Source organism: Nyctereutes procyonoides, unplaced genomic scaffold (genome assembly GCF_905146905.1).
Source record: "Nyctereutes procyonoides isolate TBG_1078 unplaced genomic scaffold, NYPRO_anot_genome, whole genome shotgun sequence".
In the NCBI taxonomy this organism is placed as follows: Eukaryota; Metazoa; Chordata; class Mammalia; order Carnivora; family Canidae; genus Nyctereutes; species Nyctereutes procyonoides.
This window is the reverse complement of record NW_026575043.1, coordinates 49,643,678-49,664,266: the sequence shown is the minus strand read 5'-3', so window position 1 is coordinate 49,664,266 and position 20,589 is coordinate 49,643,678. Positions and strand designations below refer to the sequence as shown.

At 46.1% G+C, this 20,589-nt stretch overlaps 1 protein-coding gene across 2 annotated transcripts; it reads right to left on the bottom strand.

Moving 5' to 3' along the window:
* Positions 1–187: 187 nt before the first annotated feature.
* On the bottom strand, positions 188–18,896 carry WSB2 (WD repeat and SOCS box containing 2). 2 transcript variants are annotated; one of them, XM_055322502.1, is made up of 9 exons: positions 18,790–18,896; positions 12,416–12,584; positions 7,426–7,670; positions 7,142–7,273; positions 4,722–4,822; positions 3,329–3,501; positions 2,474–2,584; positions 2,242–2,349; positions 188–1,620 (listed from the first exon to the last, which is right to left on the bottom strand). In XM_055322502.1, exons 1-9 carry the CDS (start codon positions 18,800–18,802, stop codon positions 1,458–1,460), a joined length of 1,215 nt encoding a protein of 404 aa, XP_055178477.1. In that variant the 5' UTR covers positions 18,803–18,896; the 3' UTR covers positions 188–1,457. The 2 variants fall into 2 exon arrangements, with proteins under 2 accessions (XP_055178477.1, XP_055178476.1); XM_055322501.1 differs by lacking the exon at positions 18,790–18,896 and adding an exon at positions 13,056–13,772.
* Between the last annotated feature and the right edge of the window lie 1,693 nt (positions 18,897–20,589).

Here is a 20,589-nt window from a genome sequence, read left to right as displayed (position 1 = left end):
GTTTGAAGCCCCTGGCCAAGTGGGACCTCTGGGGAACCACCCAGAACCTCTCAGACTACACTGATATTTCAAGATAACCACAAAATTAAGAATTTGCCCAAGCCATTCCCCACTGTCCTGTTGTACTCACTTGTTTTAAAAGGTGATTTTTTTTTTCTTAGTGGAAAAATGAAACAGTGAGCCAAGAGCTTTTTAACTTTTCCTTCAATGAAAGCCTCTCATCTTGAAAAGAAATGTTTTTCTTCAGCAACAAAGGTGGTAGAGGAGACTCTTGTACTTTTGCAACAAGTTTTATAATGTTAACACTGGCCTTCATAAAGCACCTAGTAAGAAAGCCAAAGGATAAGATGTTGCATTTCTTTTAAAATAATTTAAAATATATTAAATTTTCCAAAGGCAGATTTCATTTGAATGAGGTGTCTTGATCGATAACTACACACCACTGGAGGAGAACAGTACTTTCAAGGAGCTATTTTTGTTAAGGGGTAGAGTTGAAACTGGCTGATTAGTCTGCTGAGGTGAAGCAGCAAGTCAGACCGTACGTGAAAATCAGCCAAAAGGGTAACAACAATTCTCTACACAATGAAGAAGAGACATCTTCACAACTGTTCGACTTAAGAACTATGGTTTTTAGATACCACGGAGGAAAACACAGTTGTACCTTAACATCTGTTGAGAAAATACAAATAAATATGCTACAGATGGCAAACCACTGACAACTCAGTAGCCATTTGAACAGTCATGCAGTTTAGGAACACATCCTTGTGTAATCGGACATACACATTTGTCATCTCCTGCACATGCACACCACTGTTTATAAAAAAAAAAAAAAAAGCCATTTATAGTGTATCAGTCAGGAGTACGGCCTCTGAGTCACCTGTAATTTAGTTAATACCTCACAGCAGACGGCTCCACGAAAACTTGGTCCTGCTGGTCAGAGGGAGCTAGAGGAAGGAAAGCACTTGCCAACATCAAAGCCACTCTGACACAGTAGGAGAGAACTTTAAACAATGTCACCACTGCACCTAGATGTGATAGTGACATATATGAGGAAGAAGCCATACTTTGCCAGTACTTGCCAGTCGAGGGAATAATCTGCCACTACAGAGAGGCTCTCAAGGCCTGGTTACACTGCTTATCAAATTAACAGGAGTAACTGCGCTCTGAATCAAAATGACCTGGAAAAGCGTTGGATACTGCCGTCTCTAAGTGGGCTGAGGATTTCAGGTGAGGCTCTGCTGCCATGGAAGTGGAATCCTCTCCGTGGCTGAGTCCCACAGGTCACGGAGAGAAACGGATGACTAGTCCACCAAAATCTGCTTTTGCTACACTCTGTTCACTATCTCAAAGAGAAATTCTATTTCAATCCAAGACCAGACGTTTGGCCCATCGTTCCAGCTACTCCTCTGCCAGGAAGGCTTATCTTGCTACAAGAAAACAAGACTATGGCGCGTGGCTTAAAAAGTCCTGTATGTGAGGAACTCTTTCATTTTCTTGGGGATCGGCAGTGCTAGCACTTGGTAGGTGGTCAGGAAACTTCGAAGGGCTTTTCGGCATAAGTGCTTCAGTGAGGACAGGACCCGAGGAGCTGTCCAGAACTGGACGTGGCCATCCCTTGTCCTGAAACCAAACAGAAACCAGCGCTTTAAGACAGACCTTAGAAATCCATGTTTTCACTGTGATGGATATTACTGTTTCTACTCTGACTTGCATTAGCAGGAGACACCCAGGGAGTGCAATGCAGCCCTTAAATGCAATCCTGATGGTTGAAATCAACGTTAAGGCTGTAATGCTGAATAATTAAGGCCATTGAGAGGATCATAAGAACTCGAGACACCTTTGTTACCAAAGTGCTATCTGTGAGCAATGGCCCCTTCTCAATCACATTGTGAGTTCCAATGTATCAGAGGGAAGAGTGCTGCCTCCTGAATTATAGATGCTCCCTATAAGGCGGTTTTTTCCCTAAATGGTTTTCCAGAGATTCTGCATCATCTCGACTTACGCCTCCTTGTGACTTGGCCCATTAAGTGGCACGAATCAGTTTTTTAGTTACATTTAGATTAAATACTAAGAGTAAATGACAGCCTATAATGGCAGAAAAGAATATTAGAATTTTATGTCATCTTGGATTTCCTTAAAGCCTTCATCATAGGCAAGAACATTCTAGATTCTTTCCTTAAAAAGCTACATGGTACACTCAGCAGAAACTGTTCTCCATCTGTTCAGCTATCAGACACATACCCTGTGGCAATAACTCCACCATGTGGAAAAAATGTGCAGCAAAGACCATTGGTCATAGGAGCAAATGCAATTGGAGTTTTCAGTTCCAGGGCCCAGATCCTGAGGAGTCTGGACAAGAAAGAGAAAAGAAATGTTCACACATTAGTAGACCTGGGGCCAGACCTGGAGGGTGATGCTACAGTGACTGGCAGAGATTTGCTCTGAGGCCACACACAGAATTTCTCTTCATTACCTGTCATCTGCCACTGTGGCGAGGTACAAGCCTTCAGGAGAGAAGCACACAGATCTCAGGGAGCTAATGTGGACGTCGCTGTCATCCATGGGGGGGTCAAGTTGCGTGTGGCTGAGGAGAAAGAAACAGGACAGTAGGCCTGGGGTGACAGCCACTTTCCACCCTTCACCTTCATTCCTGGGCAGGTGGCCCAAATGCTGTGACTATATGATAGGCTCAAAGACCCAGTCTTACCCCATATGGAAAACCTTGGGAAAAGCAGACTGGAAAAAGAACGTATTTCCTAAGTGTCTCATGGAAGGGGCTAAAGAGTTAGTCACACTCCCTGTACTAATTTCCTTACGCAAAGTAGGTCAGCCCTCACTTTAATGCCACAGTACAAACTGAAAGTCTTTTTTCAGCTAAGATACATGATAATTATAGGACTACCTATTATTTGCTTCAGAAAACAACAGAGAGGAAAAAGACCCAAGTTTGAGAGAACATGAAAATTCATTTTGGAAATACCAGTTTCAGTAAGAGGATCATTCTGAACTTGCTACTACAGTTATTAGTAAATGGAAAGAAACAGTCATTTTGAGGTTTCATTATCACTGAATCCAGAGAAGTACACAGAGCCTCCTATACTGGTAGCCTCGAAGGCACTTGGGTCTGATTTGAGAACATAAGTGACAAAGGAGTGCCACTGCATGCCACTGTCTCAGAAGCAGCACTGAATGCACAGTGCTTCTTACCCAGGCTGTCCCCTTCCCTGCCCCGGACTCTACGAGGGCCGTGCCTAACCCAAGGCAGCTTTCTCATCAGTCACCCCGACCCCGTGCCCAAGAAAGTCATCAGCAGGGATTCCATCCTTACTGGAGAAACCTCAGCCTCTCGCCAGTATAGGGGTCCCACATGATCACATTGGTATCATAAGAAGCCGTCACAAGCAAGGCGGAGTCAGGGGAGAAGTCACAAGACACAACACTGCTTTGGTGGCCCTCTAGCTTCCGGATTAATGTGTAGGATCGCATGCTCCATAGAAACACCTGTGGAAAGGAATAGGTGCCTGGTTAAGGGTGGCAATAAAATGCTTAGAATGTGAACAATGAGTGAAAGGACATAGCAATGCCTACGTCAGACCCCACGCACGGCCAGGTGAAGCCAAGCTCTCCACTTTTGTATAGCTCTCCCAGAATGCATCACAGCGGTTAAGGTAAAGGAATAGGTCTGAATTCTTGAGACACCCAACCAATACACATGTTCAAGGAGCCTGCTCTGAGGGAGAATAAACCCAGCCAACCTTGGGAAGACCACCTGCCAAAATGTACCATTAGATTTCTGAGTTTTGCTTCTGAGCCCTGTTTGCAAAATCACAGTGTGTGCTGATGAAGACTCAAGCCAAGAACTATCTTGTCCTTTCAGTTAAAACCAAAAATAGGGGTCAGGTGAGCTCCAGGGCTCCCAACAAAGCAGTGGCACCTTGCCAGTACATTTTACACCATGTGTTTACAGAATGGTGGAAATCTGCCCTACAACTGTACATACGATCTGACGTGGTTCATCACTTGAAAGGTCTTTGAGAATCATTAAAAATGAGATCTTATTTTCTTCCCTTTAAACTCGATTCCACGTCGTTCCAAACCCTAAATAAATGATTAACCACCTGGGCTGTACCACATAGTGAACTCAACTTTCCCGAGTTAGTCACAGCAAACAGCTCAACATAGATGTAAAATTTACACAAACTGTTTCCAAATTGTTCTTGAGTTTCTAACACTTTCTTAAATAACAGACGTCAGAACACCGTTCAACTAAGTAACCATCCATTTTGATTTGAAATGGAAATCCAAATTACACAGATTCTAATTAAATTGTTCAGAGGGAAATCTGAACAGAGATATGGGTTACAACTTCTAGAATCTGAGACTCCAAAATTTTTTTTAAAAAGCTGAGACTCCAAGGGGAAAAGAAATTTACAAAGCACAGTTTTATTATTTTATAAAGGCAAACAAACAGCCCATCTCCAGTGATGAGAGTAATCCATCTACTTAAACACCTCCTCTCTTTTGGTTTATGTCAAAATGCAAATCAAAAGAGAGCAGAAGGAGGTGCTGGCCCATAAGCATGCCTTCTGTTAGAGCTGGTTTGCAGATGGATTGTGAGGCACTGGGCTTATTTGCCCTCTCACACATAAGGCCCGTTCAGACCTCCAGGTCTTGCTAGACTCTGGCAACAGAGGAAATGGCACCCAATGTCCGAGCCTTACCGACTTCTCTCCAGCTGCAGAGCACAGCATGCTGCAGTCGGGGGAGATGGAGCAGCAGTAAACCCACTGCAGGTGGCCCGATAACACCTGAATCTGTTTACCTGGCACAGAAAAGGAGCAAACGGTGAACCAATTCCCGTAACCATACAGCTGGGGGACAGGACTGGTAGTAATGGCCCACCTACCCAATATATTCACCTGGTTCTCTATCAACTGAGCCCAAAGGCCCACTTTCTTTAATGCAGAGAAAGAAATACGCCATGATTTGTCATTTAAACACCTGATATTAATACAATATTTTAATCCCCAAGGAAATCATTACCTCCTGTTTCACCAAAATCCACAAGATCAGTAGGATAAAGGCTGTACATAGATCAGATCCAACCCCTTTGATAGAAAACATTCTTTTCAGACTACCCACCCCCCCACCCCCACCAGACTAGACTACCTCTAGTACTTTGAAGCATCCTTTCAAATGTTAAGAACGTTCTATCTTCACTTCTGTAGTTTACACTCTAATGGTCTCACCCTCTCCCAAGGGTCCCACTGCTCTCTCTCTCACCCTCACCAGAGTGTCTGGATAGTGATGGTGCAGAATAACGAGGGCTATGTGCTCTGCAGTCAGGAGAACTTGTGTTTGAACCCTGACTCCACTGATTACTCAGCACATACCCCAGGCCCACTCACATAACTGCTCCAGTTCTGAGTTTTGGGAAAAAAATTAAATGCCCATCCATAAGCATAAGAGACCATGTGGATATATGGAATACATCTACCCCATTAATTCAGATGGCACTAAGGATCTAGATTTTCCGTTTTATGGGGAAAATGTGAGGAACCCATTTTTGGGAACAATATCCCAAAGCCCACAAATATAAGTGTCTTAAGTGTCTAAGAAGGATCATGCAAGTATAGAGGGAAATACAAAAGGTTCTTAGCATGGGTCATGATTACAGGGTGATTACAGGGAAGGCAGTGGTGGGGTGGACAAAATAGGGAAAGAGATGGAGAGGATGAAAACCAAAACAAAAAAGGGAAAAAACTTTTATGAATAGTTATGCATATGCCTTTAAGAGTGTGTGTGTGTGTGTGTGTGTGTGTGTGTGTGTGTGTGGGTGTATATAGTGTTATTACTAATAAGTCATGGTTTCTTCAGCCATCAAATAAGAATAGTACCAACACCCACCCCCAACCCCCAGGTGGTTGTGAATGCTGAACAAATTTGGGCAGGGCCCCCTCCCCTCCTGAGAAAGTCCTAGTGCGCTTGCCAGCTCCCAGTCCCCTTCAGCTAGTCTTCCCTTCCCAACCACAGAAAGACTTAAAGTCACTTCAAGGATCTTCTTTAGATGGTGACAAGCTGCCTCTGGATACACGTTAAAAATGGTACTGCCTTGGAGAGGCCTTCCCACCAGCAGATCTATCTTGTGACTTCAAGTACCACAGCTGAGGGCAGAGACTACCCAGAGTTCTCTTGGTGACCAGATGCTATCAGATGAGGACACCACAAGCACCAACTTGGCAGTCTGACAAGTCATCAGGCATGATTCTAAGAGGGCAGGAGTAGGTCCCCTCATGGTTGTGGAAAGCTAGCAGTCATGGCTGGGGCAAGAGTACCGGCGCCTTGGTATTATTGGGGATGGGTGTGCCTCTGTTTTATCTGTCCATGTTGCCATTTCCTCCTTCCACCTCCCTCCAGCCCCTGCGTCCTGCCCACATGGGGAATAAAGGGCCTGGCAATAAATTCCCCTTCCCTATGTCACCTTTCCAGTTGAAGATCAATAACCAGAGATGTATGGGCTACCTCTCTATACAGTTCTGCCCAAAGCAAAATTCCACCAAAGTTGACCCTCTCTAGCTAAGAGGATTCTGGGCAAAGATTCCACTTCACAAAGAAACTTCATTTCTAATAGGAAGTACCCAACATGGACGACTTCCTCTAGATCAGTGGTCCTCAACCTAGGGAGACTATGCCTCCACATGGATAGGGAGCAATGTATGGAGACGTTTTGGCTGTCATAACTACAGGAAGTGCTTCTAGCATCTGGTAGGGAGAGGCCAGGGATGCTGCTCAACATCCTAGAATGCACGGACAGCCCATAACAAAGAATTAGTGTGCCCAAAATGTCAATAGTGCCATGGTTGAGAAAACTTATGTGACATCATCTATTTTCGACAGGGGTGAAAACTGATTCCTAGTAATCATGTACAAAGTATACATATGCATTCAGTGCATAAGCAGTGTATTTTTGGTATTGATGTTCTCATGGGGACGAGGCAGGTGTGTGATTAGGAAAAAAGGTCTTAAAAGAGTCCTTAGGAAATTCAATTGAGAAACACTATTCTAGATAAAAGTGATACTGGTAGAGAAAGGGCAAATATAGTATTTTTAGAGCTACCAAGTAGTTCCATCACTTCCATACCATGTTTATTCAGGTCCCAGATGCGAAGAGTCTTATCCCGAGATGCCGAGACCAAAATCAAACTGCCACTGGGTGTGAAGCTCAGATCTCTCACAACATCTTGGTGGCCAGAAAGATTCAAAAGCAGGAGCCCTGGCATGGGAGCAGGAGCACTCAGTCAGTGGGAGAGGCAGCAGCCAGTCTGCTGGTCATGGCTACACCCCTCAACCAACTAGGAGGCTGGTAGCCTCTCTGGTCCCGGAGAACATGCACCCTGGGACCTTGTCCCGCCAGAAAAGACCTACCTGTCTGCACCTCCCAAATCTTGATCTGCCCATCATTGAGGCCTGTAGCAAGGATTAGGCAAGAGATGTCCGGCACTTGGGGATGGTGGCGTGCCCAGAGCTTCCTGCTAGGTGGAGAAGGCCACGGGCTAAACGCCAAACCCCAGACAATCTGCCCACAATCCAAAGTCTTCTCCTTTGGGCTGCCTCGTCCTTTTGTATCATTTTTGCTGCTTCGGCTTTTGGCTTCAAACCCTTTAGGGATGCTGCAGGAAGCAGAGATTTCTTCATAAGTCAAAAATTGCCACTGAGTCAACCAACTTTTCATGCCATGATATTGGCATGCTGAGACATTAAGGTTCTAGAAACAAATTGGTCTTCGGTGAATTCTGGCATGACTTTTCATTTCTTTTTAGAATTCCCATAACAAATACTTCACTAGCCTTAGTTCACACCATTTGTGATAGTCCTGCAATGGGATGACCTGCCTTGTGGGATAACTAGATCACAGGAGCTCCAGGGAGCCATACGCTTCCTCAGAAAGTTCTCTCAGGTTTGGTGCATGGAAGGAAAGATGCACACAGTTCTTCCCATGAGGAAGAAAGCATGCTGTAGGTGTGGAACTAGGACAGATCTTAGAACTTGAATAGCCATCTGCTGCTCCCTGCCTGACAAGTCCTTTTATCTCTAGGTTAGAAAGCTCCAAGGAGCAAGAAAATAAAGCCTTTTTTGGCTCACACAGTTTGCTTGGTACAAGTTGGGTTTCTACCTCCACTATGTTCTAACCAATTAGTGAGGCTCTTTCACTTACTTCTCTGGGTACATCCAGCACAGGAACCAACCAGCAGGAGGAAAGAGCCCACAGAGCTGTGGCGAGCTACACTGACCTCAAAGATCCCATGGCCTGAACCGCTCCTTTTATGTTCTACTTATGGTGAAACACAGGCCCAGATGAGCTGCATGAGATTAATTCCCTAAAATCTAGACCCTGCCCATCACCCCCACAGCAGACCAAATCTAACAGGCTTGAGCAGTTGGTTATCCCTGAGGCTCAAAATCGAAGTTTATTGTCTGCAGTATACTTTATCAGTACAAGTAGTAAGTCCTCCTTTTCTGTGTGACCCTGAACACACTCTGGGGTGTATTAAACTAGGGAAATGAAGATGATGAAGCTGGAACCCAGTTCCATGAAAAATCCTATACTCAATGTATATGTAACTAAGACCTCTTTATGCATTAGACTTGTCCCCCCAAAGTTGTGAGTCATATTTTTGCCAAGTGTGTGGTTGAAATATTTTAATACTTCATATTAAATTTAACATTCTTTTAAAAAGAATTTTAACCAAGCTCACCAATAAAATTAGAAGGGAATAACTGAGGCAAACAGGCTCCATCAGCTCTAAAACTCTGTTAGTCGAAATCACAGGTTGGCAAGCTACGCCCAGGCCAGCAATTTGTTTTTATAGATAAGGTTTTATTTGAACACCACCACGTTCATTTGTTCACATGCTGTCAATGGCTGCTTTCACACTGTAACAGCAGAGCTGAGAAGTCTCAATCAAGACTATATGGCTCCCAAAGCCAAAAATATTTCCCACCTGAGCCTTCAAAGGACAAGTTTGCTGATCCCAGGTCTCAAAGGTCAAATGTAGCTTGAAAACTTCTTGTCCTGACAAACATCTGAATGTGATAATGAATGTCTTTTTGACTGACCCTGCTCAATCCACATGCCTCACAGAGCTGCCTAGGCCTGGCACAGGGGCCTAGGTCTGCTATCCAGGGAAGCCGTGTGGAAAAGGCAAGCCACAGGGAAGCTCTGTTAGGACAGTTTGGTACCACCAAACCTACATTTATTTTTTTATAAAATCCTAATTTCTGCATTTGATTAAGGAAAAATCTGTAGCTACTTTATTGCAAAGGAATTAAGGCACATCTGCATATTAATTCATCTTAACATCATAGATTTAATTTCTCTAGAAAGAGATACTAAAACCTCCATTTTAGGTGTAGAGTTAATTTTCCTAGGCTCACAAAATCAGGGGCAGAACTGGAACAAGAACTTAAGTCCTGGGTATCCAAGCCTACTACTTAACAGATCCCCTGGACTTCAGAGTTTGACAATGAATCAAGGGATGAGTTACGTGGGGGGTGCATGCACAGGAAAGGGATGGCTCAGGGCAGGGCAGAGTCACTGGGGGAATTTAACTTTACTGAAATTCAAGTTTCTAAAAGCTGCACAAGGTAGTACAATTATTTGGTTAGTACCAACTATTTCCTCAATATCAAAAGCACTATTTTTTAAAAAGTGTGTAGCACTTCAAACAAGAATCTAAAGACTTCTGATTGCCCCTTTTAAAGGACTTTTAAAATAACAATTATTTTAAATTATAAAAGTAATAAAGATGTGGGGAAAATTTGGAAGTGAGACAAGTAATAAAATAAAAATTACCCATAATCCTAACACTACTCTAGCCAGAGTAAACATTTCACTTTTGAGTTTTTATTTACGCATATGTACCTAAGTTTTTCAAAGACAAATTTGGGGGGATCCCTGGGTGGCTCAGTGGTTTAGCGCCTGCCTTCATTTCATGCCCAGGGTGTGTGATCCTGGAGTCCTGGGATCGAGTCCCACATCGGGCTCCCTGTGTGGAGCCTGCTTCTCCCTCTGCCTGTGTCTCTGCCCCTTTCTCTCTGTGTCTCTCATGAATAAATAAAATCATAAAAAAAAGACAAATTTGGATATTACACATATGGTTTTATAGCTTACTTTTTTATTAAGTCTTATAAACATTTTCCTAAGTTATTATTCTTCAAAATGTGTGATTTTTCCCTAAAACAAGTAACTTCTCACTTAACATATTAAACAATAACATTTCTCTTATTATTTTAAGCAACAGATACACAAAATGGATTAATACTCGAGTTCCCTGAGTTTATACTGGACAGATATATTTACCTGTAGTGATATATATGTTTGAATATAAGAATGATTTTCAGGAAAAGAGAGTTTTCATTTGTACACTTTTTAAAAAATTCTTTTTCAGACTCTAAATTTATACCAGACTGGATATAAAGTTGAGTTTCTTGCATTTAGGGTAAGATATCAATAAAAAAAATGAAAGACCTTAGCATTCTCATTAAACTGACCACAGAAGGAACTGAAAATCATGATTAAAAAAAAAAGTCTCTGAAGGCTGCAAAAATATTCTATGACAATGCCATGATTTCCTTTACCATCCTTTCACTACCAGGTTTTAAGTGATTTCTGATTTCTCCCTACTATAGAACTAATTCCGTGATGAAAGTCAGTGTATAGAAATAGATGACCCCAATTCTGAGATTCCTAGTAGCTGGAAAAACATCTTCAAGGTCCTTGATGCAGAATGCCGAAAAGGCAGATAGATGTACACCCCTCAAACCTAGTGGTGCCCAGAATACCTGTCTCAGCAAGCTCTTGTCAGTGGGACCTGTCACCAAGGCCACAAGTTCCAGACTGAACTTACAAAACACTTTAATCTAATGTGCAATTTATAAGAAATGCCTAAAGCAAAATAAATGGGACCCTCAAGGGTAGGGGCCACAGTGGGTTTATTTCAAGATTCCCAGCCCCTAGCTCAACGTCAGGCAAAGATTTCCAACAAATGCTGCCTGAATAAACACAGACCCATGTGGAGTTGCCCTGTCCCTGGTTGGGCCATCTGACCTGGAGCTCACAGCATGCAGACGCTGGGCCCTGTCCAGTCCAAAGAAAGAAACCAGTTAATACCAGAAACAATTTGGTTGATAAAGAAAAAAACCAAAAAACAAATTTAAAAGTGGGCAAAGGATGTGCAATGGATGTTTCTCCAAAGAAGATATACCACAAGGTGCTCCAAGTCAGAAACCATCAGGAAATGCAAATCCAAACAATGAGATGCCATTTCCCATTCTACTAGGATGGCTCTGCTAGAATGGAAAAGACAGGGATGCCTGAGTGGCTCAGTGGTTGAGTGCCTGCCTTTGGCTTAGGACGTGATCCCATAGTTCCGGTATTGAGTCCTGCATCGGGCTCTTTGAACAGAGCTTGCTTCTCCTCCCTGTGCCTCTGTCTCTCTCTCTGTGTCTCTCACGAGTAAATGAATAAAATCTTTAAAAAAAATAGAATGGAAAAGACAGAAAATAATTAAAGTGTTGAGGATATGGAACAGGTGTAGAGGATATGGAAATCCCACACATCACTGGTGGAACTGCAAAATGGCGCAGCCACCTTCAGCAGCAGTCTGTTTTCCAAGTGGTGGAATACTGCAAGCACGTGTCCATGCAAAAGAATGCCATCCATACATGTGCACAGCAGGATTATGCAAACAGCCAAAAAGGGAAAACCACCTTAGCGTCCAGCAACTGATAAATGTATACATAAGGTGAGCTGTCTCCATACAATGGAGAATTATTGGGCAGTAAGAGGAAACGCCGTACTGATACTATAAGAGGGATGACTGGAAACCTTATCCTCAGTGCAAGAAACCTATCACAGAAGACTATAAGGTGTAAGATTCAATGTACAGAAGAAGTCCAGAATAAGCAAGTCAACAAAGACAGAAAGGGGATTTGAGGCCACTCAGGGCTGGAGATTGGAGGATGACAAGTGAGGGATGGGGCTGCTTTCTGTGGCAATGATAATGGTTTTGAGATTAATCATGGTGAGAGTTGCACAACTCCCTGCATATACTAAAAGCCACTGAACTGTGTGCTTTAAATGTGCAGATTGTATGGTATGTAAATTATATCTCATTAAAGCTGTTAAAAAATAACAGCAGGGCTAACATGATCTCCACAGAATTAATTTTCACACGAACTGACCGTGGGACTCTGGAAACCCCAATGATCAAATCCTGAACTGCTGGCAGCCATCCCCCCCTTCCTGTGCTCAGGCAGGGAGACCCCAAAGGGCAGGGAGTAAAGTGGGAACCACTCTGGTTCCCCGCCATGAGGACTCCCCCGTTCCTCTGGGTTTGGGGGTGTGAGAACTTACAACTGCTCCTCCAGTGGCCAGGGGATCAGCTTGACGATGCAGTGTCCTTGAGACCAAGCGAACCAGGAACCATCTGGGGAGAAGGCGACACTCCAGGTCTCACAGCTCGACTTCCAATCAAACTGATGGGGGCGCCCGGGCTTGAGCTCAGCAAGCAGCAGCGGTTCCTCTGAGACAGGAGACAGCATGCTTCAAGTAAACACTCTCGCTTCCAGGGGCGAGGGAAGTAGGGAGCCAGGCTCCGGACCACCTTGCTGACTCAGACCCAGGAAAGCCACCGTCTCCCCACGGCAATGGGTGATAGTTTGGATTCCGGGAGGGAGTTGTCATTTAAATGACCTGCGGCAATCACAGGAGCCACAGGCCACATTCCAGCTAGTTACTCAGCCCTGGCACTGGCCACTGCCAGTTAACCATGACTCAGAGTAACCTTTGTACGAGTGACCCGGGTGAATGGGGGCCTCATTTTCCTATGAATGCCTGAAGAGGAAGAAAGGAGAGCCGGTCAGGCTGGGACCAGGCTAGATGGTACAGATTAGGAAGCCTTCCAATGGATTTAAGGTCTCCCCCAAAGAACCTGCCAACTGGGGAGCCAGTGCAAGAAGGAATGTCTGAAACTCAAAGGCTCCCGGTCACTCACCAGCATCGTCCTCCTCATCAAGGCAAAAATGTGCAGCACCCGCCATGCTTCCTGCCGTTCAGACCCCTTGATCTGGCCTCCCATTTCCATCTCTGCTCTAGTTTAAACTTCATCCCAATCTTGCCCAGAACTTTTATAAGACAGCCCTGATTTTCCTGGCCCCAGGAACTCTGCTAAAGCTGGAACACACATCACCTTTCCCTCACATTCCAAGGCTCCCACCTGGGTACACAGTGAGGGCAGCGGAGCCCAGGCCCGCCTCCTTCCTGTGACCTCTGGCCACCTGCCACACTCTGGCCACACCCCAAGCAGCTCACTCATTTTCACACCTGGACTGATGAGAATCCCAAGTACATATCCTGATCCCTACCCAGGCAGAAATCAGTCCCATCCTGCTTACTTCATTATCTCCTATAGTTACAAATTACCCTCTACCAGAATTTAAGCACACTGTTCGAACACCAAAATGATTTCATTTTCCTTTCCCTCAGGGCTGTGCATGGTGCCTTGTGAAGAGCGGGTGCTGCATTGGTGCTTCTTCAGCCACCTGGAGGGCAGTTTCTAGGTCAAGTCTCTACTCTAACAGAAGGTTCTCAAATGCCTGATGCAGATCATAAGTTAAAGGCATTCAGGGGGATCCCTGGGTGGCTCAGAGGTTTGGTGCCTGCCTTCGGCCCAGGGTGTGATCCTGGAATCCTGGGATCGAGTCCCACATTAGGCTCCTTGTGTGGAGCCTGCTTCTCCCTCTGCCTGTGTCCCTGCCTCTGTCTCTCATGAATAAAATCTTTTTTTTTTTTTTTAAGATTTATTTATTTATTCAGAGAGAGACAGAGAGGCAGAGACACAGGCAGAGGGAGAAGCAGGCTCCATGCAGGGAGCCTGACACGTGGGACTCGATCCTGGGTCTCCAGGATCACACCCCAGGCTGCAGGTGGCGCTAAACCACTGCGCCACCGGGGCTGCCCAATGAATAAAATCTTTGAAAAAAAATAAAAAAATAAAGGCATTCAGAATTTTTTTGATCACTAATCATGATTATGATACATACTCCTATAAAAACTGGCTTCCACTCCGAATGAGGTCACTTCCTGATGGCTACATTCCACTTCAGTAGTTTTGAGACCTTGACCCTTTTATTATGCCTGTCACCAGATAGATACTAATTTAAACAGCCCCTATTTCATATATTTTAGGATACACCTTTAGAGATCTTCTCACACTTTGACCTCACTGAAATCAGGATGTGTCTTACACATAATGAATTTTTATAGTTAAATAGGCAGTATTTTTTTCTCAGTGATACATATGAACCATGGTATCTTGGGTTCAATGAAACAGATGGTAAACATGCATATGTAGTGAGAAGCATATCTGTATATGATATTTATATATGTATATTTATAATACTTCCTGGTATATGTAATATAGAAGATAATGTAGGTAACTACCTCATTTTATAAAATGAATGTGTTGCTGAAGATTCTGTCTTTAAATAGAATTTTAATCTATAAGACCTTTGGTGGCTTTGCTATTTAAAGAAAAATTAAGTTTCCTTGCAAAGAGAATATTCATTTCGAGGTTCTATGTATAAATCTAGGTTTTAATACATTAGGTCTATCTAAACTGGCATTCGTTTAGGCCTAAACAACGGATTTCTCCTGAAATCTGTAAGTTTGTACATGGCATCTTTTCATTTACACAATTACTGTCTGTATGAGCATATTCCTTTAGGTGGGAGTATATGCATGTTAAAAAGTTATTTTACATTTTCAATCCAAAACAGGTCTCTCAATATTACCAAGCAACTCTGTTGCATTGTCTTCATTCTCATTATTCCTAGACATTTTCTTATGGTGATCTAGCCCTAAACTGTCAATACCTCCCTCATGCAATCCAGTGGTTCTGAAGGGATGGTGCCCTCTGGGGACACGCGGACATGTCTGGAGACATTTTTGGTTGTCATAATTGGGGGTGGTGCTACTGGTATCTAATGAAAAAAAAAGTCATGGATCCTACTAAGCGTCCTAGAGTACACAGGACAGCCCTCCCTAACAAAGGATTATCTTGCTCAAAACATCAATAGTGCTAAGGTTGAGAAACTCAGATGTAGTCAAATATTAAATGACATTGATTGATCTGGAGGTACATTTTTATCTATTGGAGGATAGATATCTATTCCACCCTGATAATATTCACACTTGGTTCACCTCCTCCACAACAGGCACATTATCTATCCTCTTGACACCAAGACCGCTGGGCCGATACAAAAAGGGGTCCTCCTTGTTTTCTTTTCCTTATTTCCCAAACTAAATCCATTAACAAGTTTTATCAAGGCTGTTTCCAAAAGGCTTGGCAAACCTAACCTCTCTCCATCTCCATGGCTACTATTCTAATCTATGCAAACCATCTCATCAACGTCATCTCTCACTAAACAGCCATCCAACTGTTCTCCTAGCTTCCATTCTGCTCCTCCCCATCCATTCTCGAGTGATCAGTTTCAACCACTCTTAGAATAAAATTCAAGCTCCTTACCATGTCCCTGAAGCCTTGTATAACCTCACCCCAGGCCTTCATCTCCTATCTGGGCCTATAACTCTCCCCTCTCTGCCCCAGGCTCCAGCCTTCCTCACCCCTTGACTGTGCTCAATTAGTTACCACCTGGGGGCCTCTGGACAAGCTATTCTCTTCACCTGGCATACCCTTCCATGACTGGCACCTTCTCTTCATTCGGTCTTGGCTCAAATAACAACTCCTTCGAGTCAATCTCCTTCACAACTCCTCACGTCATGTTATTTACAGCACAGTCACCATTATGACTAGTTATCTGTCTCCCCCCAACCAGGACAAATCCAGAGAAGCAAGGACCTCGTATGTTTATCCTCAGTGCTGAACAGAGTTCCTGGCAGAGAGCAGGCAGGCAGTATTTGTTGAATAAATAAACATGGTACACCTCTTTAAATATAAACAAAATGAAGCCCCTTAAAGTATTATGATGCCTATGCCAAACATTTCATATGAAATGCTTCTTAAACAAGAGCCATACCCAGATTTCACACTCTATTTCTGTGATTTGGAGATTTAATCTCCTGCTATTTCAGGCTCAGGAATCCAGGAGCTAAAAGAAGAAAAAAACTCAGGGACTCCTGTCTCTTCATTTCTAGAACTAAGGAAATTCTGAAGTGGAGTCTGGGCCCAAACTAAACTTGGCTGCTGGGGGCGAAAAGCCATAATTAGTGCAGAACTTAAAAAAAAAAAAAAAAAAAAAAAAAAACAGAGCAGAGAGGATTCAGCTTTCATCTGGGACTGAACATGCCATGGTCCTTCATGGTGAAAAGGTCCACGGATCAGGGTTTTCTAGTTAAACATTGGGCTGTATTTGGACAACCAGGCTGAATGGAAAATATATTATTGGCTTCTTCCATGCAAGGACATTCACCTGAACATAGAGATGGAAGCAATGGCTCACTCCAGCCGGCAAGAAGCTTGGTGATTTTTCCTGCCTTAGCAACTTGACATTAGCTGTTTCATCTGACCCGGAAAATGGTAGGCCCAGATCTTTGTCTGAGGACTCCATTCAGGGCTTAGTGTTGATGTCACCTTCTTAGAGACCTTCCTGGCCTCACTATCTGAAGTGGCTCAGTCACTTTCCTTTCCTTCCGTTCAATTTTCTTTATAGGTACCACTTGCTCATCTTGCCTTGATTGCTTGTTTTTATATATTTACTGTCTATCTCTTCCCCACCCACCCCCAAACTTGCCTATCTGCTTGCTGCAGCTGTCCGATATAGTAACCACTAGCCACACTTGACCACTGACCATTTGCAATATGCGAAGTCCAAACTGAGGTGGGCTCTTAAGTATATAACACACGTCATATTTAGAACTTAGTACCAAAAAACCCTAATATATCAATAATTGTGATTACATGCTGAAATGGCAATATTTTAGATGTGTTGGATTGACAGATACAATTTTAAAACTGGTTTCACCTGTTTCAGTTTTTTAATGCTGCCACTAGAACATTTTAAATAACAGTTGTGGCATTCTAGTTCTATTGGTCAGCACTGGCCTAGAGACTGCCTGGCACACAGTAGATACTCAATAAATATTTGTCGAAAGAATAAATGAATTCTAACCAGTGCTCTGAAGAATATCTACTGTTGTCCATTGTAATCCCATTACAATGGGCTTTATTCAGTTTCAAAAGAACGTAAAAGTCTCTAGCCTTTTTTTTTTTTTTACAGCAACTTGGCAGCTCTCAACAGCTCTGCTCACACCCCAAAACACAGTCGTCAATCATTAGGAAAAACTCAGAACTGGAAACAGATTCCAGCTAAAAAGGGAGACTAGCTACAGATCGCTTTCAGTTTTAACTATAAGGAGTCAATGGAAACAACAGCGGAAGCTATAAAAAGATTCACATAAGATTCAGACAAACAGTAGGGGCCATTTAAAAAGTGGTAACACTCACTGAAAAGAAAGCCCTTATCTAGATGGGAAGGCAGAGAGAGCTGCCTCTACACCTTTTACTGAATGCCTGACTACAGTAAACAAAGAAATGTCATTTCCCAAATTAAAAAGTTACACCACCCCAGGGAATACCCTGATTTGAACCTACCCACCCACAATCCCCAGCTCCATCAAACTAGCCAGGGAAACGCAAACATCAACAATCAGAAGCCTTCAGAGCAAGACGAGGCTTGAACTTCACTGGAAGAGTACCAAGACATTCTGCAACAATTCTAAACCTCAGGCCTTGACCCCTTCTGAGAATTTTCTCTAAAGAAACTGCCTTTAAGCACGGGGGTATATTCAAGAGTTGGAACTCCCAGAATAAGTCCCAAGCCCACCCCAAATTTCTGTACAGGGCGAGTTTAGAGGCAAAGTGGTTGGAAGCGAGAAGACAGAAGGATAGTCTGGAGGTTTTGCCTGTGCCTAATAAGCACACATAACAAGCACACTGAGATCACACGTCCATTTGGGCCGACTCTCCAAGTACATCCGATATTCTGACTTCGACACTGTTTTCTGATGACAGCTGTTAACAAGGCATGCACCTCACCCGTCAATGTATCCTAAACTTGCCCGATCAAACAAGCCAGCAAGGATCAGCATCCCCAGCCCCACCCCACCTCTAGGAATAAGTCTCCTCTTGGGAGAGACTCGCAATAGGTATTTTTAAATAGGGACCCAAACCCCATTCTTACGAACAGGCAAGTTTGGGAAGCTCCCGACCACCCACCCGGGCAAGTCCTATTATTATCCCATTTTGCAGATACAAAACCGACTTAAGCGGCCGGTGCGCGATCACACCGCTTGTAAGGGACGGAGCGGACTCCCACCCACACCTGCAAGTGCGTCACCCGGCACCTGGGCACCCACCCCCGGGGTCATCACCCCCTGCGGCCCGGCGGCCCCCCGCGGTCCCCCTAGGCGTAGGCGTCGGGCCCCGGGAGCCTCCCAAGGTCCTGGGGGGATGCGGATCCCCGGCACGCAGTGGCTCCAGCTCCTCCGGTCCAGTCCGCAGCGGGCGGGAGACCGGGTGGCGGCCTCTGACAGCGAAAGTGAAACAAAGCTGAGCGCCCGGCGCGCCCCCAGCCGCCGGCCCGCGCGGACAGCCCCGGCCTCGCGACCGCCCCGCGCCCCTCCCACGGCCGAGCCCGCGCCTCCGCTCGCCCCGGGGGGAAGGGGCCCGGCCCCGCCCGGGGGAACCCGCGCGCCCCGGCCCCGCTCACCTCCGGCCTCCATGGAGGACGCGCGCGGCCCCGCGGCAGGCGGCGGGCGCCTCAGCCCCCCGGGCCGCCCGCCCTCATGCCGCCCCCAAACAGCCCGCCCCCGCCCCGGCCCCCACCCCGGCCCCCGCCCCGGCCCCGGCCCCGGCCCCGCCGCCGCGCCCGCCGCCGCCCGGAGAGGCCATCAGCTGCTTCCCGTCACATGGCGGCGGGAGCGGGCGGGGATGCGCGGGGGGCGGGGCACGGGGCGAAGGGGCGGGGCCTCGGGGAACCGGGTGGGAGGGCAGGATAAAACAGGGGCGGGGTGGGGGGCGCAGAATAAGACCGGGGTGGGCAGGTACGGCAGACGGCTGGGAGGAACGCGGGGGGCGGGGCCGGGGGAAGTAGGGGGGCGGGCAGGTGAATGACGGGATACAGTCCGGGGGGCGGGGCTGAGGGGAAGCGGTGGGGGGATGCAGGTGAGCCCGGCAGGCTCAAAACCGGGGGCTGCGGGGACTGAGAGAAGCAGGGGAGGGGTGAAAACCGAGTGGGGGCAAGCCGGGAGCGGAAGGAACGCGGTGACAACGGCGGGGGTGGGCGAGTAGGTGCAGGAGTTGAAGGCAGAAGACGGGGTGCGGCAGGGAGTCCGGGGTGGGGGGCAGGGCTGAGAAGAGAACCCGGGAGGGGGCGCGGCCAGCAGGACGGAGACTGTGGCTCGAGAGCGAAGCCCTGAAGACGCCAGGGATCGGGGGAGCTGGGGGGTGGCGGAGGGCGAGGAGAGAACTGGGGAGGGGGGCCGGGAACCCCCTGGAGCCGCTGAGACGGGGGTAGGGAAGGAACGAGACTGCAGAATAAAATGGGGGCGCTGGGGCCGGGGACTCGGGGGTTCAATGGGAGCCGTGGCGGAGGAGCGTAGCTCCGGGGCTAGGAATGAACGAGGACCAGAGCGGGGGGGTGCGCCCCGGCTTCTAAAGCGTGGGAACCAGAAAAAGACCAGCCCAGCGGGAAATGGAGGGTGAAAACGAGCGTGTCCGGGTTAAAATGGGCGGTGAGAAAAGAGGCAGCGGGCCGGACCAAAAGAGGGGGGAATCCCAGAAGAGCGGGGGTCCAAAAATGGAGAAGCTGGGTAAACATGGGTGTGACCCGGGAGGGCTGGAGGTCGCGGAAAGAGGTGTTGGGGGACTGCACGGAGAGAAGTGAAACAGGGGCACGGTGGGGGCTCAGGAACCTTCTTGGGGGGATTAAACCCACACATAGGGGCACCTGAGTGGCTTAGTGGTTGAGCATCTGCCTTTAGCTCAGGTCGTGATCCCGGGGTCCTGAGATCTAGTCCCCCATCGGCCTCCCCACAGGGAACCTGCTTCTCCCTCTGCCTGTGTCTCTGCCTGTCCCTCATGAATCAATAAAATTAAAAATAATAATAATAATAAACCCACACAGGGGATCCCTGGGTGGCGCAGCGGTTTGGCGCCTGCCTTTGGCCCAGGGGCGATCCTGGAGACCCGGGATTGAATCCCACATCGGGCTCCCGGTGCATGGAGCCTGCTTCTCCCTCGCCTATGTCTCTGCCTCTCTCTCTCTCTCTCTCTATCTCTCTCTCTCTCTCTGTGACTATCATAAATAAATAAAAATTTTAAAAAAGGAAAAAAATTATTAAAAAAAATAATAAACCCACACATAGTCAAAGGGAGGGGCTGGGTTGAAAGGAACCTGGGATACTGAGGTTAAGGGTTTTGTTAGGGAATAAGGTGGAGCCGCTGTGATAAAGAGCTGGGGAGCAAAGTGGGGGGCAGCAGAGGCAACCTGGAGCGCAGTAAAGAAAGA

Excerpts from the sequence above, each read along its gene's own strand:
- WSB2 (XM_055322501.1), bottom strand. The coding sequence starts at position 13,101 with ATGGCGGGTGCTGCACATTTTTGCCTTGATGAGGAGGACGATGCTG. Across the intron at positions 2,585-3,328 it reads GAGAGGCTGAGGTTTCTCCA|CCACACGCAACTTGACCCCC; the intron begins GTAAGGATGGAA and ends CTTTCTCCTCAG. Across the intron at positions 2,350-2,473 it reads GCCACAGTGGCAGATGACAG|ACTCCTCAGGATCTGGGCCC; the intron begins GTAATGAAGAGA and ends TTTCTTGTCCAG.